The sequence below is a fragment of the Ursus arctos genome, unplaced genomic scaffold (assembly GCF_023065955.2).
Source record: "Ursus arctos isolate Adak ecotype North America unplaced genomic scaffold, UrsArc2.0 scaffold_24, whole genome shotgun sequence".
Classification (NCBI taxonomy): domain Eukaryota; kingdom Metazoa; phylum Chordata; class Mammalia; order Carnivora; family Ursidae; genus Ursus; species Ursus arctos.
Window position 1 is genome coordinate 35441095 of NW_026622919.1, and position 27124 is coordinate 35468218.

The 27124-nt window shown below is 38.7% G+C and overlaps 1 protein-coding gene across 1 annotated transcript; it reads right to left on the reverse strand.

Moving 5' to 3' along the window:
• Window positions 1–2841: 2841 nt before the first annotated feature.
• Window positions 2842–27124, reverse strand: DDX52 (DExD-box helicase 52). Its single transcript, XM_026517561.4, has 15 exons — window positions 26930–27124; window positions 25671–25863; window positions 22588–22718; window positions 20760–20945; window positions 18792–18935; window positions 18076–18187; window positions 17155–17227; window positions 16444–16647; window positions 14224–14314; window positions 11838–11960; window positions 11554–11704; window positions 11259–11334; window positions 9912–9983; window positions 9249–9341; window positions 2842–3329 (listed from the first exon to the last, which is right to left on the reverse strand). Exons 1-15 carry the CDS (start codon window positions 27014–27016, stop codon window positions 3272–3274), a joined length of 1794 nt encoding a protein of 597 aa, XP_026373346.3. The 5' UTR covers window positions 27017–27124; the 3' UTR covers window positions 2842–3271.

The following is a 27124-nucleotide window of genomic DNA, read 5'->3' on the forward strand; positions in this document are numbered from 1 at the left end:
ACGCCAGCCCCTCCACGCCGCAGACTGGGCGGCGGGGCGGAGCCGTGCGCCCACGTGACCCTCCGCGCCCCGGGGAGGGGGGAAATGCGGCGCGCCCTCGTCACGTGGCCTGACCGCAGCTAGGGGTCCTCCGAGCGCGATTCTAGCTCTGGGGTTGCCTGGGCGGCTCAGGCGAGCTTATTCATTGTCTGGCAAGGCCCTCCCGAGAACCCGGCTGGAGGCCGAGCGGCAAAGCGTTGTCCCTCCGTTTGAAAAACCGGCATGTTGGTTAGTGGAAAGTGGAGATCGAACCTTGCTTTTTAAACTGAAATGATGGGTGTACGGGTGTTCTTTTATTCTTCTCACACATAAAGAATGGGTGGGTCCTGGACGCTCCTTTGATAGCTTCACAGCGCTGATCAGTGGTCGCCTCTCTCAACTCGGCAGCTTCCTTTTGGCACCCACCCCAGAAGATGAAGGTATTTAAAATTTAGTGAGGCAGCCTAGCGCAAATAACCCTAGCCCGTATATAAAACCTTCGATGCGCACCGTTCGTGTGTTCGGTTCTGCCACTATGCCACCCAATAATCCCTGCTTTTCCTATACTTGCAAGCAGGGGCAAAACGGTGTTTGGAAAGCAGTCCATCATTACTCTGAATATATATATCTGGCCAGATTTTTACTTTTTCCCCCTCCTCGAACTACTGTAAGTAAAATACAAAAAGTCCAAGGTAAACTTTTTCAAGCCTTTAAGCAGAGTTTGCTTATTAGCAAGTAGTGGATTAATTATAATTAGCTTTATCTTTCCCTCTTGCCCCAAGGCTTTTACAGGGAAACAATTTGTAATAATAGTTATCTTTTATTGGGCACAAATTCTGGAACCATACTGAATTTTTTCAAATCCTCAGTGTCCCTAAGAGTGAGTATGGGCATTTTGCAGGTGAGAAAACCAAGGTTAAAAGAAGTTGTAATTTGCCCAGGTCATAGAGTTGGAAAGCAGCAGGACCAGGATTCAAACCCAGGTGTTTCACATAAAAGCCCTTACTCATTTCACTAGCGCAGCTATTCAGTTATCATGTATTCTCTTCATAACGGTCTGCTAATTTCATTTCTCTTCTTCTGTAGGTGAAACTGAAATTTGTGTAGCATATAGTCCCAACTGATATTGAAGTGCTAAATTCGGTATTAATCCACTGAGAAACCAAGTTAATACTGGTGTTTGTAGCCACTGTTATTTAAGGATGGGTAGCTACTGAGGAGGAAATACTAAAAAGAGGAAATAAAGTCAAATGAAGGGAGTATATCAGGATCATAGATGTGATCTCTTATGTCTGCCAGATACTTTGTTCTTTGCCAGTGGATTCCTACATCTGCTAGACTCAGCACAGGTCAGTCTTCCATGACATCAGATGCTGTCCTCTGATGCTTCAGTACCTTGGCCTTATGTCTAACTCAGCATTTACCACGCTATTTGTTCCTTTACTCTATACCCACCACTACACTCTAAGGGCACAGACTGTGTTACTAAGCCTTGTATTCCTAACCAAATATATCATGTTTGTTTAAGGAATATTTGGCATTCATTTATAACATGTCAGGCACAGAGCTAGGCACTTCCAATAACTGAGACATAGTTGGTATTACCCCCAACCTCATACATGAAAAAAACAGAAGCTCTGAGAAATTACAGAACCTATTCAAAGTCATACAGCTGGCAATAGGTGGCACCATCACGACTTCCAAGATACATAGAGTCAAGGATCTGTTTGTAAGAACAAAGAAAAATCACATGCTTGTATGTATTTTTTGCACCTTGCAGCAAACGGTCTCCATTTACATAAATTCTGAAGAGGAACAATTCGTCTCATTTAAAATATTCAAGTTGGGGGGCGCCTGGGTGGCACAGCGGTTAAGCGTCTGCCTTCGGCTCAGGGCGTGATCCCGGCGTTGTGGGATCGAGCCCCACATCAGGCTCCTCTGCTGTGAGCCTGCTTCTTCCTCTCCCACTCCCCCTGCTGTGTTCCCTCTCTCGCTGGCTGTCTCTATCTCTGTTAAATAAATAAATAAAATCTTTTAAAAAAAAAAATAATAAAAAAAAAATAAAATATTCAAGTTGGAGTCTATCTGTCCTGACACTAGAATAAAAGGCTGAGAATAAAGGAAATTAATATGTTCAATTCAAATACTGCTGAGGTAAGATTATTTATAGTATTGTAGTAATATTGATAATAACTACCATTCATGTAAGGCAGCATTCTAAGTACCTTACATGTATGAAGTCAACTTCTTATTCCAACTGTACAAAAACTAGCAACTAAGAAGAATCTGCTAATAGTGAATAGTCTCCATCACTGTAAAATCTTAACTCTTTACCTTTGGCAGAGACCTGTTTATTACTAAATGGGTGCAGGGCCATAACGCCTCAGGAAAGACAAGCTGTAAGGGAATGCAGCCACAGCTGTATCAAGTAACAGGAACGTTCTTCCTTATCAGGATAAAGTGTTTATCAGTTTTCAAGCAAAGTCATCTTGAATGGAAACAGACAGGAAAGAGCATGATTAAATGATGGAAAATGGAAGTAAGAAAGGGAGAGGCTGACCATAATCTTGTAGCTGCAACATTATGACAGGTAAGGTACGAGCTCTTTTACCGATGAGGTATAAGGGATTTAACAGACCAAAGAATTTAAAATCCTAAGGAACCTGAGTAACCAGCCACAGAAGAGGCTCTCTGTTGTGGCTCATGCCACAAAAAGGCCATTGACAAATTTAGAAATAGTAAAAGAGACTAATAGGTCTCTTCTTGGTAAACAGTCTGTGCTGCTGCTTGTCCATTCAAACAAACAAACAAACAAAGTGAGGGTGGGGGTGAAAAGGGGTATTTATTTCATCTCAAGGCTTGATTTTGGAATTTGGTTCCAGATGCCTCTCCACAGCATACATCACACCTTCCTTCACACTGAAGGGGAAAATCCGTAAGAGTTCACCACATTTGGGTATTGTTAATTTTAGCACAAGCTTTTATTCTTCTATAAGAAGTATCTCTCTGGATTCACACCACAGAAATGTGAATGAATGTTATTTCCATTGTGTAATAATTTAAAAGTCACCTACAAATTGAAATTTGACATGATGCATTGATAGTTTAGGATCATTTTTCATCAGTCCCACATTCTTATAGCTGATTTCAAATGTTACAGGTGATTACAGGATTTGAAGTATTTCATGAAAACAACATTCGTGCTGGGATCGTAAAATTCCATTTCTGATACAGTCTTTTAAAAAGTCTGTTTTTAACTTTTGTCTTCAAGAGCTGCTTTCTTCTTGCTATTCTGACCAGTGACCTTTTTCCTGTGACAAGAAAATTAAAGAAAGTTGAATCCAAAATTCAAAATATATGTACTTTCTAAAACTCTGCCAGTTTAATAAACATTTCCTGAAACCTGTATAATCACATATACGAGACACTAGGAACCCAAGGATGCATTAGACGTGGTTTTTGCCCTTTAGGAAACCACAATCACCTAAGTGAGACAGAAACATCACTGTAAACTACACTGTAACATGGTATAAAAGATGGAGTCTGACTCTGACATTACTAATAGTTAAGAGTTCACATTGATTAAGTGCTAGATACTGTTGTGTTCTGTATGTATCAGCTCAGATAATCTTCCTAACTTACGAAGAAGATTCTGATATTACCCTCATTTTACAGATGAGGAAAATGAGGCAGAATGGTTGAACAACTTGCTGATCATCACACACTGGTAATAAATATTAGATATGAACCCTGACAGTCTGATTTTAGAATCTGGTAAATGCCATCAATTAGGGGCGCCTGGGTGGCGCAGTCGTTAAGCGTCTGCCTTCGGCTCAGGGCGTGATCCTGGCGTTGTGGGATCGAGCCCCACATCGGGCTCCTCAGCTGGGAGCCTGCTTCTTCCTCTCCCACTCCCCCTGCTTGTGTTCCCTCTCTCGCTGGCTGTCTCTCTCTGTCAAATAAATAAATAAAATCTTTAAAAAAAAAAAATGCCATCAATTAAGCTAACAGAGGAAAAGGAAAAATGTTGGGAGAAAATAACCAATGTTTGCATTCTACAGTTTACTAATGCAAAGTTCCTGGACGTATACTAACTTATTTAATCCTCAACCAACACTGAGTAGCAGAGTTGGCATGATTTATGTACTTATTTCTATCATACACTGGGGGAAGTGACTTGTCCAAAGTCATACAGGAAAAGGTGATATGAAAGCCAATCCTTCTGACTCCAAATCCAACTTTTCCCTCTACTCTAGCAGGCTGAGTTTGTAGTGCCTGAAGTGAGGTCCATAGGCAACAGGATTCAGATTTATATGGAAAGCTGGGCCTGGAGATACGGACTTCAGAGTTCTCGGCAAGGTGTGGGTAGGATCATTAAAGGAACATCTAGAGTAAAAAGGTAAGCTGGAGTTGGATCAGGTGTTGTTTACATGCTCTATTAAGAAGGATGGCTTTTCAATGTGAAACAACAGAGATGGCCACAGCATCTTAAGTGGGGGGCTGAAGTGACAAGATTTATATCAAGTGTCCTCAAAGTCTCAGTGCAGCTAAGTTTTAACACCTCAAGTATGAATGCTACAAACTTATAAAAAATCAACATTCAAATTATAATTCTTTAAAATATTGCTGTTTCTTATGAAAATTCAACATAGCCACCATCTTACTACTGATTTCTGACTTTTTGTTAAAACTTTTATCAGCTGTTGATCAGAGCTTGACGAGATTACATTTCTTTTTTTTTTTTTCTTTTTCTTTTTTTTTTTTTTAAATGATTTTTTATTATATTATGTTAGTCACCATACAGTACATCCCCGGTTTCCGATGTAAGGCTCAATGATTCATTAGTTCTGTATAACACCCAGTGCACCATGCAATACGTGCCCTCTTTACTACCCATCACCGGTCTATCCCATTCCCCCACCCCCCTCCCCTCTGAAGTCCTCAGTTTGTTTCTCATAGTCCATAGTCTCTCATGTTTCATTCCTCCTTCTGATTACCCCCCCTTTCTTTATCCCTTTCTTCCCCTACTGATCATCCTAGTTCTTATGTTCCATAGATGAGAGAAATCATATGATAGTTGTCTTTCTCTGCTTGACTTATTTCACTTAGCATTATCTCCTCCAGTGCCGTCCATGTTGTAGCAAATGTTGAGAACTCGTTCTTTCTGATAGCTGAGTAATATTCCATCGTATATATGGACCACAACTTCTTAATCCAGTCATCTGTTGAAGGGCATCTCGGCTCCTTCCACGATTTAGCTATTGTGGACATTGCTGCTATGAACATTGGGGCGCATATGGCCCTTCTCTTCACTACGTCTGTATCTTTGGGGTAAATACCCAGTAGTGCAATGGCTGGATCATAGGGTAGCTCAATTTTTAACTTTTTAAGGGACCTCCACACTGTTTTCCAGAGTGGCTGTACCAACTTGCATTCCCACCAACAATGTAGGAGGGATCCCCTTTCTCCACATCCTCTCCAACAATTGTTGTTTCTTGCCTTGTCTATTTTTGCCATTCTAACTGGCGTAAGGTGGTATCTCAGTGTGGTTTTGATTTGAATTTCCTTGATGGCTAATGATTTTGAACATTTTTTCATGTGTCTGTTAGCCATTTGTATGTCTTCATTGGAAAAGTGTCTGTTCATATCTTCTGCCCATTTTTTGATTTGTTTATTTGTTTCTCGTGTATTGAGTTTGAGAAGTTCTTTGTAGATCTTGGATACCAGTCCTTTATCTGTAGTGTCATTTGCAAATATATTCTCCCATTCCGTGGGCTGCCTCTTAGTTTTTCTGACTGTTTCCTTGGCTGTGCAGAAACTTTTAATCTTGATGAAGTCCCATAAATTCATTTTATCTTTTGTTTCTCTTGCCTTTGGGGATGTGTCATGAAAAAGGTTGCTTTGGCCGATGTCGTAGAGGTTGTTGCCTATGTTCTCCTCTAGAATTTTGATGGATTCCTGTCTCACATAGAGGTCTTTCATCCATTTGGAGTTTATTTTTGTGTATGGTGTGAGATAGTGGTCAAGTTTCATTCTCTTGCATGTAGCTGTCCAATTTTCCCAGCACCATTTATTGAAGAGACTGTCTTTTTCCCACCGGATGTTTTTTCCTGCTTTATCAAATATTAGTTGCCCAAAGAGCCGAGGGTCCATTTCTGGGCTCTCTATTCTGTTCCATTGGTCTATGTGTCTGTTTTTGTGCCAGTACCATGCTGTCTTTGTGATCACAGCTTTGTAGTACAGCTCGAAATCCGGCATTGTGATGCCCCCAGCTTTGTTTTTCCTTTTCAACAGTTCCTTGGAGATTCGGGGCCTTTTCTGTTTCCATACAAATTTAAGGACTGTTTGTTCCAGTTCTTTGAAAAATGTCTTTGGTATTTTGATCGGGATAGCATTGAAAGTGTAGATTGCTCTGGGTAGCATGGACATTTTAACTATGTTAATTCTTCCGATCCATGAGCATGAAATATCTTTCCATCTTTTTATGTCTTCCTCAATGTCTTTCAAGAGTGATTTATAGTTTCTAGAATATAGGTCCTTTACGTGTCTGGTTAAGTTAATTCCAAGGTAACGTATGGTTTTTGGTGCTATTGTAAATGGGATGGATTCCCTAATTTCTCTTTCTTCGGTCTCGTTATTCGTGTATAGAAATGCAACTGATTTCTGAGCATTTATTTTGTATCCTGCCACGTTACTGAATTGCTCTATAACTTCTAATAGTTTGGGAGTGGCTTCTTTTGGGTTTTCCATATAGAGTATCATGTCATCTGCGAAGAGAGACATTTTGACTTCTTCTTTGCCAATTTGAATACCTTTGATCCCTTTTTGTCGTCTGATTGCTGTTGCAAGGACTTCTAGTACTATGTTGAATAATAGTGGCGAGAGTGGGCATCCTTGTCGTGTTCCTGATCTTAAGGGAAAGGCTTCCAGCTTTTCCCCATTGAGAATGATATTTGCAGTAGGCTTTTCATAGATGGCTTTTATGAGATTGAGAAATGTACCTTCTATTCCTACACTCTGAAGGGTTTTAATCAGGAAAGGATGCTGTATTTTGTCAAATGCTTTTTCGGCATCGATTGAGAGGATCATATGGTTCCTGAGTCTTTTCTTGTTGATATGATGTATCACGCTGATTGATTTGCGAATATTGAACCACGCTTGCATCCCAGGTATGAATCCCACTTGATCGTGATGGATAATCCTTTTAATGTATTGTTGGATTCTATTAGCAAGTATCTTGTTGAGGATTTTGGCGTCCATATTCATTAGGGAAATCGGTCTGTAATTTTCCTTTTTGATGGGGTCTTTGCCTGGTTTGGGGATCAAGGTAATATTGGCCTCATAGAATGAGTTTGGTAGCTTTCCTTCTGTTTCTATTTTTTGAAATAGCTTTAGGAGAATAGGTATTATTTCTTCTTTGAATGTTTGGTAGAATTCCCCAGGAAAACCGTCCGGGCCTGGAGTTTTGTTATTTGGAATGTTGTTTATCACTGACTCAATTTCTTCATAATTAATTGGCCTGTTTAAGGAATCAATTTCTTCCGGTTTCAATCTTGGTAGTTTATAGGTTTCCAGGAAGGATTCCATCTCTTCCAGATTGCTTAGTTTATTGGCATATAGCTGTTGATAAAAATTTCTAATAATCCTTCCAATTTCAATGGTGCTCGTCATGACGACGAGATTACATTTCTAATGCTAGCTTTAAGATCACCCAAAGAGGGGCGCCTGGGTGGCACAGCGGTTAAGCGTCTGCCTTCGGCTCAGGGCGTGATCCCAGCGTTATAGGATCGAGCCCCACATCAGGCTCCTCCGCTATGAGCCTGCTTCTTCCTCTCCCACTCCCCCTGCTTGTGTTCCCTCTCTCGCTGGCTGTCTCTATCCTGTCAAATAAATAAATAAAATCTTAAAAAAAAAAAAAAAGATCACCCAAAGAATAGGGTTCTGATGCATTCACAACAGTTCTGATACAGCCCACCACAAGAAAAAGTCTAATGAGATAGATTAGGTGACCAAAGTGCCCAAGCAGAGTGACCATCTCTACCAATCCACCGGTTTAAGTGTCAGCCAGAAACTGTTGCTACAAAAAATTAAAATAAAAAATGTTCTTAGTGAACTAACAAACATGAAATACGTATAGACACAATTAAAATGTTTTAACCTTTAAATGATACTTTTGTAAGTTTGTTGCATTTATTCTTCCCAAGTTATTAAAGCTTAAAACTGCACTAAAACTTTGGGACACTGTGTACACTCTATATCCTTGAACTAAACAGTACTTCTCATAGTCAACACAAAATGTCAAGTAAGACTCTTGTTCCACTTAGAAGTGCATGCCAGTTTTTATGCCTTTGTTCAGCTTGTCCCTTCCACATGCCTAAATTTACCTGTCCTTAAAGACAGTTCTACCTCCTTGAAGCTTTTTGTAACTACACCAATTCAGAATATTTGTCATCTCCAAACTTCGATTTTATTTAAAAACTATTCTCTAATGTTTTTTCATGTATACTGATCTCCTTTCCCTAACTCTCGGAAAGGGGTCTCATTTTAGATTCAGTCACATACCCAAGTACCTGGCAGGAGAAAAGGTATTTGGTAAATGCCTACATTTTACATGTATTATATATAAACTTGTACTGGCAGAATTTGAAGAGTGTCATTTTCCTTAAATACTGTAAAGAGTAGTACAGGTTAGCACATCTTCATTACCCCTATCAAAAGGTAGTCCTGTGTATATGCTAAAAAAAATCAGTGTTTTAACATCCTCCTAAAACTCAGCTAAACAACTACAAATTCACTCAAGTCATACTTTTTAGAGGTGTTACAATGTGCTTCAGCATAAGCCTAAGATTACACTGAAATGCTGCCCAGGATGGGGAACTTCAGGGAAGATTCCATCAATGTGAGTCTACAGCCCTCATTGCCTCAGCAGTATGTCCTGATGTAGGCTGTGTGGAGGTCATGGGCAGTGCAATTCTAATTCAAAGTGAACTGAAATCATTCTTTCAAAGATAGAAAAACCCAGATCAGTAATATACACATAGAGAAAAATTCCAAGATTGAATCATCCAAGTTCCCAAATCACAGGCAACCTAAAATATATTACTTTTATTACATTCTATAACTGGCTGAACCTATCAATTCTACCTCAAAAAATTTATCCTAAGAGGAAATAATGCCTACTAGAACCATATGACAGAGTCGAACAGTCACTTTTCTCATCATACACTTACCGTTTATGCTCAGCTTTTTCTAAGAAATATTTTGGAGTTGTACTAATGCTCTCCCTTTCCAATGGCTTCTTAATCATCTTTTTCTTTTGTTTGCTGAAAGTTATAAAAAGAGAAAAGAATGAAATTCAGTAGAACGTAACTGATAAGAGCTTAAGCTAAAACTAGTTTTGATTCTTGATCACAAAATTCACTTTTTAACCCACTTATGGTTTGTGGTGACACTATCTCCACTTGAAAATGCCAGATTACCCAATAGCATTTAGAGATAATCCAGAGGGATGATAAATTTGATCAATTTTTTAAAAAGGCACTGATTATGATTAAAATATGTCCTGTGTCACACTTATATCCTGTGCCAACAAGCCTTAAAGTTTGATTTGGGGCAATTAACTGCTTTTTATCAGTTTCATGAACTAAAATCAATTCTACGCATATTTCATTACATTGAATAATTTTTTAAAAATCTGAATACTTAACATTTCAAGAATGAAAAAACTGACAAGAACATATTCACAGATATTTAAAAAAGAAACATTTTATCTTAGAATTTCTGAAAGTAGTAGTATTGCTAGTAACTGTAAGAGTGTGAAAGCAAGAATGCATATGGAGGAAAGAGGGAGGGAGGGGGAGAGAAAGATCATGTAGGTAAATTCAAGATTGTACCTTAGTAGTTTCTGGAAACCTTTTATGTATTCTGGCACGGGACATCCGGCCTGCTGTATCACATTGGCAACGCTGTAAAAGGAACCCATAAATATTAATTTGTATCTGGTCAAATTGATGTTCACATACTTAAACCCTCCGTACAATTCGAGAGGAATGAAAACTACACACGCAAGAAAGTAATCCAGCACAGTGTTCTGCTATAAATGATCACCAGGTTTGCACACTGGATTGCGGAGAGAACTGTCTGCTGGACGGAAACTGATGAGTGATCTTATCTAGCAGCTATTTCTCCTCAACATTTACCAAGCCCTGCAAAGCTACTAACCCAATCTTGGATGAGGACGCTAACTGTAATTTATTAGATGACAGTGCTTACTGTGCACTGGCACTGTCTGAGGCTTTTCACGTGTAGTGACTTACTCAATCCACACAACAAGTCTTTACTAACGAAATACTACCAGTATTCCCCTTGCCCGGAGAGAAAACTGAGAGGCACGGTTATGTGGACGTGGAGCTCATCAGAGTCACATGCTTGGAGTTACTGAGGAGATGCAGGTGAATCTAGGCTTTTGGAACAGACTCCCCTACACATGAACATGTAAAAGTCTGCTCAAAGTATATCCAAGGTTGATAACAAAGCCAAGGTTCAGAAGGCACAAATCAAAATCTTTGCCAAAACTGTTAAACACATCAAAATACAAACTGCCTTTGGCCATAACTCAATTTCATTTGTTAGAAATGCGAAGTGCTATCAATTATCATCAGTCTAAAATTACTATAGGCAGCCAAAATGTAGGAAACTCAGCTTTTATTTTAAGATCTATGATGTTGGGCTAAATTAAGACCCAACATTCTAAAAGTGCATGTGTTACCCAGGCTTCAAAGAGCTACAACCGAATAATATTGGGAGTGTGTTACTGAAATAGTTTTTCCTAGGACTAAATATAAAACTCCATCTGCCCAGAAGAGTAAAGGGAAGGATGCATCATGGTAAGAGAAAATTTTAACTGGGCTGAAGTGACTCAAGGGTTAACTTTATTCACCAATCCGAAGACTTCACTATTACATTGTGAGTAATATCAACCAATGGCTAGTGGGAGAATCCTGTGAGTCTGAAATTTAATAATGAACATTCCATTATGAATACTTCCAAATTCTAATAATGAAAAGGCAAAAACAAAGGCTTTTGATCATTTTTCCTTTTGTCATGGTTAAATGTGGTTGACTAATACCATACGAGTATTTGGGACCTGGCCATTTTGTAATTACCTGTTAATTGTGGGTGCATACAAGAATAATGAAGCAGTCTGCCATCTTAATACTAAGTTATTTTTCCTAATTTACCTTCTTAATAATGGTTTATCATCTTCAGTGAAAAATGTAACAGCTTTTCCTTTATGCCCTGCTCTTCCAGTTCGACCTAAAAAAAAAAAAACCAGACCATAAACAACACTTTTCTGGGAAAGGGAACTTCAAGATTGACATACAAGTCACTGGCTTTTCACTAAAATGAGCACTATAAAATGAGCATGTTTGAAGGGAAGGAGGAGGTGCAAGCCAGACGAGTAGTGCCCGGGGGTGGTGGGTGTGTGTGGACGGGGAGCTCGGCCGAGGGGTAGCAGCAGGATAGACAACTCACCTATCCTGTGGATGTATTCCACTGAGCTGGTTGGAAAGTCATAGTTGATCACCAAGTTCACACCTTTAAAATCAATCCCTCGGGCCAGCAAGGCTGTACAAATAAGAACCCAGATTTTTCCAGCTCGGAAGCTGTGGACTGTGTTATCTCTCTGGTTAATAAAACAGATGTTCAATGTTTTAGTACTAGTCTAGGAACGGAAAACAAGTACTTCATACATTTCATGCCACTATTGTAAAGTTTAGTAGTTCTTTATCATTTTGAAAGTATACACTGGACTTTACCTGTTGCTGTGTTCTGTCTGCATGAATAACATCAACATTAATACCTTCATATATGAGCTCATGAAAAAGTTCTTTAGCCCTTTCAATGGACTGAACAAAAACAAGAACAGGTGGATTGAAACCCTAAAAGAAAGAAGGCAAAAATCAGCACATATAACCCTAATCAATACAATCGTAGTACTTCGTATGATTTTAGTTCATAAAAGGACCCAATTCAATTTAGTGTACTTTTTATTGCCAAATTTCTCAGATCAGTGGTCTTCATCTGCCTCCATCTTCTTCACCAACCGTTCTCTACTCAACTTGAACTCTAATTTCCATCTTGCTAATTTCAACAATCGTATGTAATTAATCCCCTTTACCCTTCTATAATGATAGATGCCCACTCCCTAGAACAATCATCTCTTGGCTTCTGTGCCTCAGAGATTTTTTAATTCTGCTAAAATGCAATAACTGTTTTTTTTAATTCACTGTTTATCCTAATTGTGGGTATTCCTCCAAACTTAGTCTTTGGTTCTCCGTTCTCTCAATACAGTCATTATCTTATTAGGTTAAATATAATCTCAGTTATCAACTACCCACTCTAAGCAGATGATTTTTACACTTCTATTATCACACCCACCTCTCTCTCAAACCAGCTTTCTCTATTTTCAACTGATTAGGGCTTAACCTTTTTATTTTGCTTCACAAGCTCTCCTTTTGAAATCTAATAAAGCTGTCAAGCTTTCTAATAGGCAACCATGCATTCACACAAAATCTGACACATAACTTCAGAGGGTTCACGGACCTCCTAAGGTCATGCATGGCTAGAAATCCCTGATGTATAATCTCCATGTGAGTATCCATGTGAAAACCTTAAATTTCCTAGTGCCAAATGATACCTTTAAGAGTATTAATGAAACAAATGTACATGGCATCGTGTGCCAAGCACTATTCTAAGTACTATGCTTGTATTAAGTCACTAATATTAAAACAATTCTATGAGAGAGATACTATTATTTCCATTTTACAGATGAGGAAGCGGTGAGGTTAATTTGCCTAAAGCTAGAATTCCAATTCAGGTAGTCTGGCTCCAAAGTTCAAGCTCTTAACCACTTCTGTAGTCACTAGGTACTTGCAAACACCCTTCCCTTTCACCCTCCAACTATTCTTAACATTCCACCACAGAGGCTGTCAGCCCATTTCCCACTCACCCCATTTTCCTCATTTATTTCCTCCTCATCTCTAACCAGCCTAATTTAACAACCTACTGATTGGTTTCTTTACTTTCATTCTCTTGCCATTACATTTTATATACCACTGTTTATTTATTTTAAAAGATTTTATTTATTTATTTGACAGAGATAGAGACAGCCAGCGAGAGAGGGAACACAAGCAGGGGGAGTGGGAGAGGAAGAAGCAGACTCAAAGCAGAGGAGCCTGATGCGGGGCTCGATCCCATAACACCGGGATCACGCCCTGAGCCGAAGGCAGACGCTTAACCGCTGTGCCACCCAGGCACCCCTATATACCACTGTTTAAATAATTTTCCTTAAAATTCTCCAAATGTCCAGTGGTTTCTCTTAACGTGACCCCAACTTTCCTGTCCAACCTGATCTTCTTTAATTCTCACCATAAACTCTTTGCCTTAGATAGGAAACTTCTCCATGGGTGTCCAAACCCACTGTGTTCACTTCCATGGCTTAGACTACTGCAGCTGCTCCTCCAACCATCAACTCCCCTTGCCCTTTTGTCTCACAGATCCTTCCAAGGCCCGAATTAGTAGCATTTTCTCCATAAGGCTTTCCCCAACCAATTCAACTCTTCCTCTTGGCCCCATTATGACTACATGGATGCTTAAGAAAAACATTCTATAGCCTTTTATGACACTTTACTGCAAACTATCTTACGTAAGTCTATTTCTTTTATCCCCTAAAAAAGAATAAATTCTAGGGACAGGGCTTAAGATTTCTATTTGTTTTATTTTGCCCTGCCCTGACCCCTCACAGTAAACTTTTGAATTATGGATTCTACTCAATATTTACTGAAGGGATAAAAACAGACAACCACACTCAGTGTCCTACTCATTCTACAATGCTCCTAGATTCTAGATGAAACCAGCAGAGGGACGGGGGGAGATGAAGGGAGCCAATATAGATGTAGATGTGAAAAAAGGAGGCTTTTAGGGCATCAGGTAGGTCTTTTCCTAGCCCACCCTGAGCTGGGAACAGAAAACTTATCATATTCTAAGTGGTGAGCCTCTCCGCTTGGGACAACAGTTGACTCAATGTGCTTAAGAATTTACCACTAGATTACTAAATATGATATAGGAATAGTACTCAGCCTCCCACCATCATATAAGATTTGAAGAACTTGATCAAATTTCAAGAAGATAGTCCAAATATACCTTTTTAACAAGTTCTCTCATGGCCAGAAGTTTCCCAGTCTCAGACCCAACAAAGAGAAGCTCTTGTTCTACAGTCTCTACTGCAGAATTCCTGAAAGGGAAACATACCTTGTAGACCGCAAGAGCCAATTTTTGCTTCCCCCAAAATAATAAATAAATTAAAAAATTTATATAACCCCAACAGAATCAACTTTTCCTTCGTCAATATAAGCATTTAATTATTTATACTTTAATTTGAAGATGAAGTTATTTACTTATTTTAAAGTTTATTTAAGTAATCTCTACACCCAATGTGGGGCTCAAACTCAGGACCCTGAGATCAAGAGTTGCATGCTCTTCCGACTGAGCCAGGCAGATACCCCAATATATATATATTTATAAAAAGATTTTATTTATATGAGAGAGAGAGTGTGTGTGTGTGCACATGTACGCAGGGGCAGAAGCAAAGGGAAAGGGACGAGCCGACTCTGCATGGAGCCTGACTCAGGGCTGGACCCCATGACTCCGACCACGACCCAAGCTGAAACCAAGAAGCAGATACCCAACTGACTGAGCCACCCAGGTGCCCCCCAAAGTTATTTTTAAATGTTTTATTCTAATTATAAAAATGTTACCTAAAGAAAACTTGAAAAATATAGAAAACTGTAAGCAGAACAAATTGTCCACAATCCTACCATTTTAGAATCAATCATGACATTTTCTTGTAGTCTAATCATAAATTTTCATGTGACTAAGTATTTACTGACAAAAAATTTCTAAAAATAAAATTACCAGATAAAATAATGAGAACATTTTTAAGGTTCTTACAGGTTTGAGCTTTTTTTCTTAATGATGAGTAAGAGTCTTTTTATAGACAGTTGGGGGTGAGCCTTAAGAGCTTTATAAACACTAATAAGATGTTGTAGTACAGGGGCGCCTGGGTGGCTCAGTCGTTAAGCGTCTGTCTTTGGCTCAGGTCATGATCCCAGGGTCCTGGGACTGAGTTCCTCGTCGGGCTCCCTGTTGCGCAAGGTGTCTGCTTCTCCCTCTCCCTCTGATCCTCCTCCCCATTTGTGCGCTCTCTCTCTCTCTCTCTCTCTCTCGGTCTCAAATAAATAAATAGTCTTAAAAAAAAAAGAAAGATGCTGTAGTACATTACAGTCCATCATAAATATTTTTCCCTTCTATTTTCCGCCTTTACATTTATGTGTATTCTTCTTTCTTTTTACAAACAAAAGTTTTAAGTTTAAAGTAGGCAGAGTATTCTTTATTGTTCCATTTGGAACAATATGGTTTTTTTTTTTTTTACTTAATATGGTATTTCAAGCACTTTTTAAAAAAATTTTATTTATTCATTTGAGAGAGAGAGTGTGCACAGAGGAGAAGAAGAGAGCACAGAAGGAAAGGGAGAAGCAGGCTTCCCGCCGAGCAGGGAGCCCAACGCGGAGCTCGATCCCAGGACCCTGCGATCATGACCTGGGCCAAAGGCAGGTGCTCAACCAAACTAAGCCACCCAGGCGTCCCAAACACATTTTCCTACAGCTATAGTCTTCATACTTATCATTTCATGGGTTGCATAATATTCAATCACGTGGCTATATTATAAATTCCTCAACATTTTTCTACTAGTCCATGTTAATTTAGTATAAAATGCTCCCCCAAGTATTTTTTTTTTAATGAATTATAAATCAAATGGCTCAGTATCATCAGCTTCCTCCTCTATCGTCTTACTTAAGTAAGCCATCAAAGAAACTAAATCCTCTGGGTGGCTACAGAGTTCATGTCATACTTTGTGCAAGGATGGGAAAAATCAACTGAAAACATAATGACAGAAATACTAATAGGACAATTTGAGAATCTCCCTTTGGATTACTCTAAAATAGAAAATCCTTGGGGCGCTCAGTCAGTTGAGTCCGACTCTTGATTTCGGCTCAAGTCATGATCTCAGGGTTGTGAGACTGAGCCCCATATCAGGCTCTTTGGTGGGTGTGAGGCCTACTTACGATTCTCTCTCTCCCTCTCTCTCCCTCTGCCCCTCCCTCTCGCCTCTCTCTCTCCCCCTCTCTAAAAAATAAATAAAATAAAATGGAAAATCCTTAATCAATCTTGACGTTAAGGAATACGTGTCTTTCAGTAAAACTTTCCCTGTTATTAATCTAAGGCCAAACAACGTATCTCTTCCAAAAAAAGGGGACTTGTATTAAAAAAAAAATCAGTGGGATAACGTAGAAGAACAATTACCTTGCTCCAATGGATACAGTAATGACATTGTCCAGATTGAGTTTACACCACTGCTCAACATCATAAGCAAAAGTTGCACTGAACATAGCTCTTCTGACCTTATGAGATGTGCAGGCCAGGAAAATGGAAGCCAGCTGGTCTCTGAACCCAGTTTTGCCATCTTCAAACAGTTTGTCTGATTCATCTACTACCAGCCACTCAACACTGAGAAATAACAAAACAACTTGTGGGTATTGAACCAGGAGATCCAAGACATTTCACTAAACTGAGGGGACACATGAAGTCAAACCATTATGCTACTTCTCAGATCCACATAACATACCAGAAAAAGGTAAAAGAAAAATCAGCAGGGAAAAGGTAAAAATAATATAAACATAAAGTAATATTCTATTCCTTTAGCCTCAAAGAGATGAGGTTCCATTAGCAACAGCAGAGCTTTGCATAAGCCTTATAAACTCCATCACCATTGCTGAAAGAAGTGAAAACATCTCGGGGAATTCTGTACTAACTGCTTATCAGAATCTGTAACTTTCTTTCAGATCAGACAGTTACTTTCCTATGAGTTTAATGAAAACCATTATTCTCAGCACCAACACTGACTGAGAGCTGGCAGATAGCAAGCTCCAACGGGCCATAATATAAGCACCCAGGGACCAAACAGAATCAACTAAGTGAAAATACACATAGAAGAGATTAAAATATTATCTGTACCTTGTTAAATCTATTCCTGGAGGATCTTGCTTTAATAGATAGATTAGTCGATTGGGAGTAGTCACAAGAATATCTATAGGGAAAACAAATAGTACAAATTGCAAAAGCAAGATTCATCTCTCCTTAACTAGGGAATTAAGCCTCTTGAATTTCAGCGAAGAACCTGAAGAGGGGGGAGGAGGGGCAAGTTATACTTGCTATCTTACTACACCAACCCCACAGAAGTTCTTTCTTATTAGTAAGCTAATATATGCATTTTTAATCCATCATAGCACAAACTACTATATGCTTACTCTCCTTTTATTATGTGTGATCTGCCTTCTCAACTTCTAAGAGGCAAGAATGCTATAATCCAACCGTGTTACTTTCAAATATTTTGTTTTTCGGGAAAAATCCTTTCCTTAAATGAAATTTACTCAGAAGCTCAAAATGAAAAACAGGTAAAAGCTGATTTTCTGACTGATATAAGGGTAGGAATGTAAGCCATTCTTATCTGCAGAGTATTTCCATGGCAGATTAAAAATCAATAGTATAAAGCAGAGTTTCTCAGCCTTAGCAGTACTGCCATTTTGGTCCAGATAACATTTTGTTGTAGGGGACTGTCTTGTGCATTATGGGATGTTGTTACCTCTACCTACCATAGGTTAGTAGCACCCCAGTTTTGACAACTTAAAATGTCTCCAGATATTGCCCAATGTCCCTGGGGTGGAAGGTAAGGTGGGGGGCAAAACTGCCCCCCCAGAATCACTGGTATGTATTTATGTAAGTACCGAGTGGGAGCGGAGAGATCTCTTTTAGTTTCTCTAAAAACCAAACTGATTGAGCGTATGACTACACTTTTAAGAACTCTTAGGTGGTAGTTAAGGATATTTGTAATTTGCAAATCTTGCACGCTCTGTATCTTAAGCATGAACCCCTTACCAAACTTCTTAGATGACTTAGGTCCAAATTTCTTGGCTGCCACTGCCGCTTTGTGGATCATGTGTATCCTGAATCCTGTTCCCTCTGAGACTTTTACTAACTCTCTGTGAATCTAAAACGGCAAACGACAAAAAGTTCAGCTGCTAAGATACTTAGATAAGATGTATAGTCTTGTTTACATTATTAAAATTAACCTATTACCAACCCACAAATAACTGAAATTAAACCCATAACAGTATGTGCACTAGCCTGGAATCTCAGCATTTTGCAATCTGCTACATCCTGGCTTTGGAATACAATGCTATTAGAAAACTAGCTCATGCTTGGCATGTGTTTTCTATTAAGTGCATTGGAAGCGTGGAGCAGGTCACTGTGTAGTTTTTCTTTCTCAAAAACTGAGATGAGGTTTCATTTTTCTAGGTGAGAAAAATACATGTTAAGAGGGACTATATATTCCAGTAGCCTCAACTTAAAAGATCTTAGAGCATTCACCAAAAAATATCATTAATGTTTAAATCATTTTTTAAAAAAATCATAAAAAGACTAAAAAAAACTTGCCCATGTGCAGTAAGATACAGAACAGAGTAGGATACAGTACAGAATATCACGTCAAAAGACATGGACCTTACTCTTTTTGAAACCCTTTTCCTACCCTCAAATAAGAAATGACTAAAGCAAACACCAAATACATCCTCCTTCAAAGATACAAGTCATACCTGGTTGGCAAGTTCTCGTGTCGGTGATATAATCAGAGCTCTGAAGCCTTTATTTGCGGGCTGTTTTAGGTGCATCAAAATGGGAATGCTAAAAGCCAAAGTCTTTCCAGATCCAGTAGGAGCAGAAGCCAGAAGTTCTCGGCCCTAAAAACAAGGTATATTAAGTATAAAGTAAGTACATAAATTTTTCAGAGCCTGCCATAGAAATAATGCAACCAGCCATAGAAATAACAAAATAATCATAATGCAACCAGTATAGAAGTAAAAAATAATCATAATGAATGTAATCATTCATATTCCCACCACTTGTCTAACTTTTCCCATATATATTTTTTTAAGATTTTATTTATTTATTTGACAGAGAGAGAGACAGCCAGCGAGAGAGGGAACACAAGCAGGAGTAGGAGAGGAAGAAGCAGGCTCCCAGCAGAGGAGCCCAATGCGGGGCTTGACCCCAGGTAATGTAAATAATGTAAACGAGACTATAAATCTTGCTTTTCTAACATCATCCACCCCTGCCACCAGTGCCCCAAAGGAGTTTCTGACCATTGCCACCACACACCATTTGACCTGGGTAAAGAATATGGATAACTAAGATCCAAAGATAATTCAAAACCTCAAGTATTTCCTTTATTTCAATTTTTCTTTCCCACCAAACTCTCTTATCAAAGCAAAATTATAAAACCAACTTCCCCCCTGATATTTGTACTGCTCGATCCCTAGGGACGGTTTTAGTAAGTAACAGAATGGCTAAAGATAAGAAATAAAAAGTGGCAATAACCTGAGTGACAGTAATTTATAGGTGACAGTCTTCAAAAAGTCACTAAGACTTTTAGAGCTTTAAGCTGAAGTTGTAACAGAAACAATCTTAAGTGAAAATTAAAAGCAAATTTACTATAATGTGAGGCAACATCATTCAAATGTACTTTCACTTCAGTTCCCAAAGAAAACAAAAAGGGCTAGTACGGATGAAAAGGTAACTCCGACCCTTTGGCTACCCGAACCAAAGGCCATCTTGGCTACATGGGAGAAAAAGTCAGCTCTCATCGGGACAAAAAGAAACCTCAGAAAAATTTAATTTCTGAAACCCTAAGTGAACCCATGCCTCTATCAACAGTAGTTAAACATACTGTGGTATTTTCAAACAACAGAATACTACTCATTGACAAGCTACTATAAATGGAACGTGGATGAATCTCAAAAACAATATGCAGAGTGAAAGAAACCAGAAATTAAAAAATAAATAATGGATGATACCACTTCTATGACATTCTATAGAAGAGGCAAAACTAATACCCGGCAACAGAAATCAGAACAGCGGTTCCCTCTGGGCAGGGGTGAGGTGAGGACTGAATGGAAAGGACACAACAGAATTTTCTGAGGTGACAGAAATGTTACACATCTCCGTTGGGGGGATGGTTATACAGGGTATGCATTGTTGAAATTCACTGAACTGTGAATCTATGCATTTTATTGTATATAAGGTATATTTCAATAACAAAATGTACTGGGGAGAAAGAAGTCAGGCCGTGTACAAGAATTCTGTATTTCTGAAATAGCTCCTGGAAATAATAAACTAAATCATGGATGAATAAACAGAACATAGTCCCTATCCTCAGAGGGTTTACACTCTAGCAAAATGTAAAAGGTAAACACAATTAGTATAACTATACAGTAGTGTAAAGTGTAAGATAAATGTTGCAAAAAAAAAACCAAAAAAAAATACAACACACTGAATACCTTGGAGAACTGGTGGCAGAGGAAAGAGTGTTGGTAAAAGAAAAAGATCACATCTAATTGTAGTGATGCGGGGAGGGGGGCCAGGCATTTTGAGATGGACCTTAAAAGCAAAGGAAGGATTTCAACAGGGAGAGAGAAGGTAGAAAGGAATACTTCAAAAACAGGGAACAGAAAGAGCTAACACACAAAGGAAGGAATGTTAGAGGCATTCTAGACCTTCCTACTCACATGCAGCATAACTGGAATGGCTTGCATTTGGATTGGTGTAGGCATCTGGAAGCCTGCGTCGAGAATGTTCTGAAGCAGTCGAGAATTGATTTTATATTCCTGGTCAAGTTGCTGAAATGTAGCAATTGGGTCAGGAAGATCAGTTCCTTGGACATGAATTTTGTGTTTATTCCGGAAGAAGTTTATCTGAAAAGTGAAATAAAGGGTCACCATGGATATGGTCACATATAGTGTCAGATGTTGTAAAGCCACAGTAACAGTTTCTAGGATAAGCTTTAGTAATATATGAACTTTTTGGTTAAATTCCAAGCCCTAAAAGATACAGATATTAGATACACTTCATGCCCTTTCATAGACAGAAGACCTTCATAACAATAAAACCTATCTATCTACTTTCTTGTATTAATGTGTGAAGGCCATGAGTAATGGTTATTTATATTAATGTGCCACCATGATCATCACAACTTGTAATTTTATATAAGCTTCTAGAAGGCAGACACTGAATCCATCTAGTATTTTCTTTATATGGCACTTAGCACACAAATGCCAACGCTTTTTGATGATTTACTCTAAACTCTTAATTATTAAAATTGAGGGCCCAAAGCGGAGTCGAGTGGTGTTGATTTGGTTTGTATTCCCATTCTGAGAGAGTGACAGCCAAATTCTGGATTCGCGGTTACTGAAGTGAGCTGAACAGTACTTTCCATCTGCAACACAGCAGGTGTGCAGCAGACATGACAATGGTGTATCCGTTATTTCTTCTGTATTCTACTCCCCCAAGGTATAAAATAGGTTTCTTAAGAATTCTAACTCTTGGGGCACCTGGGTGGCTCAGTCTGTTAAGCATCTGCCTTTGGCTCAGGTCATGATCTCAGGGTCCTGGGATGGAGCCCAGACTCAGGTTCCCTGATCAATGGGGAGTCTGAGTCTCCCTCTCCCCCCTCTAACCTCCCACCCTGCTCATGCTCGCTCTCTCTCAAATAAATACGTAAAATCTTAAAAAAAAAAAAAAAAAAAGAGTTCTAACTCTCAAACCCCTGTCAGAGGAAATCTTTCTAAACCAGTGAGCTTTGGGTCATAATCCCGGGACCCTGGGACGAAGCCTCAAGTTGGGCTCCCTGCTTCTCTTTTTTTCTCTGCTGCTGCTCCCCCTGCTTGTACTGTCTCTCTCTTTCTGTCAAATAAATAAAATCTTTAAAAAATAATAAAAAATAAACCAGTGAGCTTGACAAAGAGAAGGGGGCAAATTTTACGTTTTACAAGGGGATATGAAATTTTAAAAACTTCATTCCAAATCAGTAATCAATCTTGGAATTTGGACAGGTCAAAAATTCATAGTATATAGTATATGAGAATTGTGTGTCTATACACATACACACACACACACATCTTTTGACCTGTTCAAGTTTCAAATTACTTCCAAGAATTTTAAACTTTAGGTGTGCCTGGGTGGCTCAGTCGATTAAGTGTCTGCCTTTGGCTCAGGTCATGATCCCAGGATCCTGGTATCGAGCCCCACATTGGGCTCCCTGCTCAGCAGTGGAGTCTGCTTCTCCTTCTCTCTTTGCCCCTGCTCCTGTGCTCTAATTTGCTCACTCTCTCAAATAAATAAATAAGAAATCTTGGGGGAAAAAAAAGGATTTTAAACTTTAAAATTTTCAGCCACAGCACAAATACTTAAAAGTTTTCATTAACATGAAATCTAAACTAATAAAATTAATCTTCTATCTTCACAAAACTATATTCACTTTTACCAAGAGAATAACCCAAGGACAAGGAAAAATTCACTACGTCAGAAAAGCAGCTAGGGCTAAGACATTTTTCTAACCTTTTCTTTTCTGAGATTCTCCAACTTTCCTGAAGTTAGTTTATTTTCTCTTTTAATTTTTTTATCTTCAATCTTTGCTTCCACAGATGATATCCACTGTATAGTAGAACCTTCTTCTTGAGAAGTAATTTCTAAAATATATGTTAAAAATTAAAAGATTTTGAAATGCAACATTCCCGAGAGTAACCAACAGGCTACAGCATCACACTAAACGAAAGTAAAGTACTAGCTAATACAACTAGAGAAAAGAAAGTAATGGGAGGAATATCAATTGGAAAAGGACAGGCAAGTTCTCTGTTGGTAAAATCAAGAGCTCTGAAGCTCCCGCTCTTCTTTTTGTTAGTTCAACTGTGTGATATGTAGATAACTGTATACTTGAAAACAGTAAGATTAAATTGAAAATACTTAAATAAGAGATTTCAACAAGGCAGCCAGCTTTCCCATATCCAACCAGTTAGGAAATAAATATGATGAAAGAATAGATTTCACTTATCATAGTGATGAACATAGCACAGTACTTAAGGACTAGTCACTAATATAAAGATAGAACTTCTCACTAATCTGTAACTAAAATTAGTTCAGTGAAAAGTCGTGGCAGGATTGTTTTGGAAACCAGACTAGCTGACTTTAAAAGTTCATGTGGAGGGGCGCCTGGGTGGCTCTGTCGGCTGAGCATCCAACTCTTAGTTTTAGCTCAGGTCATGATCTCATGGTTGTGGGGTGGAGCCCCGAGTCAGGCTCTGCACTCAGCACAGAGTCTGCTTCAGGTTCTTTCTCCCTCTCCCCTTGCCCCTCCCCACTCACGCTTTCTCTCTCTTTCTCTAAAATGAATAAAACAAAATCTTAAAAAAATAAAATAAAAATAAAGTTCATGTGGCAAAATAAATATGTAAGAATAACCTTAAAAATTCTAAGAAGAGCAATAAGCAAGACCACTTTTGGTATTTTTTTTAAATTTTCTTTCACTTCACTGAGGTACCACTGATATATAATAAATTGCATTTATTTAAAATATACAATTTAAGGAATTTTGACGTATGTATACATCTGTTAAATCTTCACTACATTCAAATTTATTTCCATCACCACCCAAAATCTCCTTGTGGCCCCTTGTAATGCACTGCTCCACCCCTAAACAACCATCTACCTGCTTTCTGTCACTGTAGATCAATTTGCTTTTTCTGTAATTTTATATAAATGGAATCATGTAGTATGTACTAAATTTAGTCTGGCTTCTTTCACTCAGAATAGTTATTTTGAGATTCATCCACGTTGGAGCATGTATCAATAATTAACTTTTTATTTAAAGGTAGTATTCCACTGTATGGATATATAAATTGCTTACCCTTCACCTGCTGAAGGACATTTGGGTCATTTCCAGTTTTTGGCTACTGAAAATAAAGCTGCTGTGAACACCTGTGTAGAAGTCTCTGTGAGGACACAGGTTTTCCTTTCTCTTAGGTAAATTCTTAGAATGGAATAGGTGGGTCATATGATAGGTGTATATCTAACTTTTTAAAAAAGTCCTTTGTCAATTTCTACCCTAAAAGCCTACTGGAATTTTAATTGAGTTTATTTTGCATTGACTCTATAGATCACCTTAGGGGGAAAATATTTAGTTGACCAATCAAAACATAGTATGCCACATTATTCTGTACTATGTCACATATGTGCTACATTATAGTATGTATCTGTGTGTTACTGGTTGCCCAATAGTTGAATCCTTTTCCCAAGTTTGTGCCAGGTCTTTTTTTTTTTTTTTTTTTTTTTTTTTTTTTTAAACTAATCTTGGTGGAAGGCTTTATCAAACTTCCTTGCAGTCAGGGAAGTAAAATGTGTAACACTGTAACAGTGAAAGTGTGGAACCGGAGTCAATGTCCATACACATGGACTTGTCAAGTCAATTATGGAACATCCCTATAATGTGTAATGGCATACTATACTATGATTCAATGAACAAAGCAGTGGACTTCCTACTGATAACAGTGTTTCTGGTGGACAATTCCAAAATACCTAAACTTAAAATAAACCTACTGGTTAACTCTGAAATTCCATTTCTAAGAATTTATCAGATATACTCCCCCATACACACAAAGACAAGTGGAATGGCACTTACTGCAACACAGTAACAGCAAAAGTGAGGAAACAAACTAAAGGTCCATCACAAAGGAACTTGTTAAATCAATTACGGAATGTACAATGGGATATATTTTGTGTTAAAATGAAAAAGGCAGGACACTTCCTACTGATTCCAAACAATCTCCAAGATATGTATGTGTGTGTGTGTGTATTTTTTTTTAAGTGGAGGAAGAGCGAAGGTTCAGAATAGAACAACATATACAGTATGCTATTGTTCAGGTTTTTTAAGGGAGGTATAAATATGGTTAATAAATATCTTTATAAAAATACGTAAGAAAATGATTAACAGCAGTTGCCTCTGGAGAAATAGGGGACTAGAAATAGTGGGAAGAAAATTTGCTTTTCAACCCTGTATAACTTTTAAAGACTAGGTGAAAGTATTTACTTTATTGAAAAAGGTAAATGGCTAAGAAACTTAAGAGATATAACAAAGAAAAAGATAAATATCCCTTAAGTACAGGAAAAAAAAACACCCTGTGAAAAATAGGGAAAGAGTAAGAACAGACAATTCATAAATGCTGGGATGTAAATACCCGTTAAAGCATACGAAAACATGCTCAACCTCACCAGTTATCAAGAGAATATAAACAAAAATTAGTTTCATTCATTAGGTTGACAAAGAATTTAAGACCAATAGCATCCAGCATTGACACAGGTGCGGGAAGTCATTTTTCATTGTCTGTTCAAAGAAAGAAGTGTGCATACCCAGTGATTCCACTTTGGGGATGCTAATTACAGAAATAACAGGACCTGTACAAAAGGATATATATACAAGTATCTTTATCGTAGCAATATATATAATGGCAAATACCTGGAAACAACCTGAATGCCATTAACTAATGAATGACAGTATACCGTGTGATTTGAACCTTAAGCCTGTATTATTTTTGTAACTGAAAAAAAAAATATTATAAAGAGGAAAAAAAAAGAAACCAAGAACTAACCTGACATCATCTTCCTCTTTTTCTTCTGTTCCCTCTTCCTTTCAGTTAGGCTCTCTTCTTTTTTCTCTTCATCTTGAAGTTCCTGATGAGTTCTTGATGCTCCACACTCACCTGGGACAGACTTCTTGTTTCCAAAGAAGTCCAGTCCCTGCACCGCCTCTGAAGAATCAAAGTCATGTTTCCTTTTTCCCACCTAAAACGCAAAAAATTTAAAATGCAATCTACTGACAGACGGACATTGTTTTCACTCAAGCAGTACTGGCAGTAAGGGTGTGGGTCTAATAACTCCCTATCTTTTTTGACCCTTTCACCAAGTATGTTTTGAGCTGCCAAGTGTGTTTGAGCTAATGAAATACAAGATGACAACTTTTCTGACCCTTTAACAGTAGTAATAATCAAAATAGCAATTACCATCTTTACGCTTATCAGTGTAACACGTATATGCTGTCAGGCAGACTTCTAAGCATTCTTATATATATTAAATTACTTCATCCTTCAACAATGCTAACGGATAAACAGAGATATTACAGATGAAAAAAATCAAGGCATTAGGATTAGGAGGTCAAATAACTTGACCAAGGTCTCAAAAGTTGCAACTGAAGAGACCCAGTATTTGGATCCAAATAATATGGCTCTGGAGTTCAAACTCTTAACAACTACACCTACCGCCAGAGAAAGGAGAAACACACGTGTTGCCCACCGTCAAGGTTGATATTGAAGATTTTCCATAACTGGGCCCCAACTAACTTCTCCCGATTTATCATTCACCCACTATTTTCCTATGTAAGAGTCCCCATTTCTAAGTCGCTCTTCTCATTGGTTACTTAACACACCACGAGGTTACAGGAATAAAAAGACCCACGCCCACTAAACGTATATACATGCCAAGCCAATCTGGGTAGACTACAGTTAAATGATCTGTTCTCTTCATTTTGGGTTCATTCTGTTTTCGAAATTCCTTTCTACCAGTTTCGGAGAAAAAGCTACTTTTGAAAGGATTCCAACTGTGCTTAATAAACTAAAAAGCGGGGAGGGAGAAGGGTTTCTGTGGTGGCCCACCGAAATCTACAAAAGAATAGTAAGAGTTCACTCCGAAGGCAGGACTTGGCCAGGTAGGTCGGCGCGCGAGTCCAACGCAGAGCGAACATGCCCCACGACCAGGCCACGGTCTCCCAGTGCCGGCTCTCCCAGCAGCCAGATCATTCTCGGGCTCCTGTGCCTCTCAGTTACTCGGGCTTCTGTTTCCCTGCGTATCCTACCTGGAATCGAGCTGCGTCCGCAGAGAAACGTCTCACGTCGAATTTGGCTCCCACGCCAAGCCGACGAAAGAGATCGTGAGCATCCATTTTTACCCAGAAGGCACCGCGGTCCCGAGACGCCTGCGCAGAGGACTTCCTCCCCCAGAAGGTCTGGGGCCGGGCCGTTGGCGGAAGTGGCTCTGGGGGGGCGGAGCC

Excerpts from the sequence above, each read along its gene's own strand:
- DDX52 (XM_026517561.4), bottom strand. The coding sequence starts at position 27,016 with ATGGATGCTCACGATCTCTTTCGTCGGCTTGGCGTGGGAGCCAAATTC. Across the intron at positions 18,936-20,759 it reads CCATTCCAGTTATGCTGCAT|GGCCGAGAACTTCTGGCTTC; the intron begins GTGAGTAGGAAG and ends CCTTGTTTTTAG. Across the intron at positions 11,705-11,837 it reads CAGACAGAACACAGCAACAG|AGAGATAACACAGTCCACAG; the intron begins GTAAAGTCCAGT and ends TTTATTAACCAG.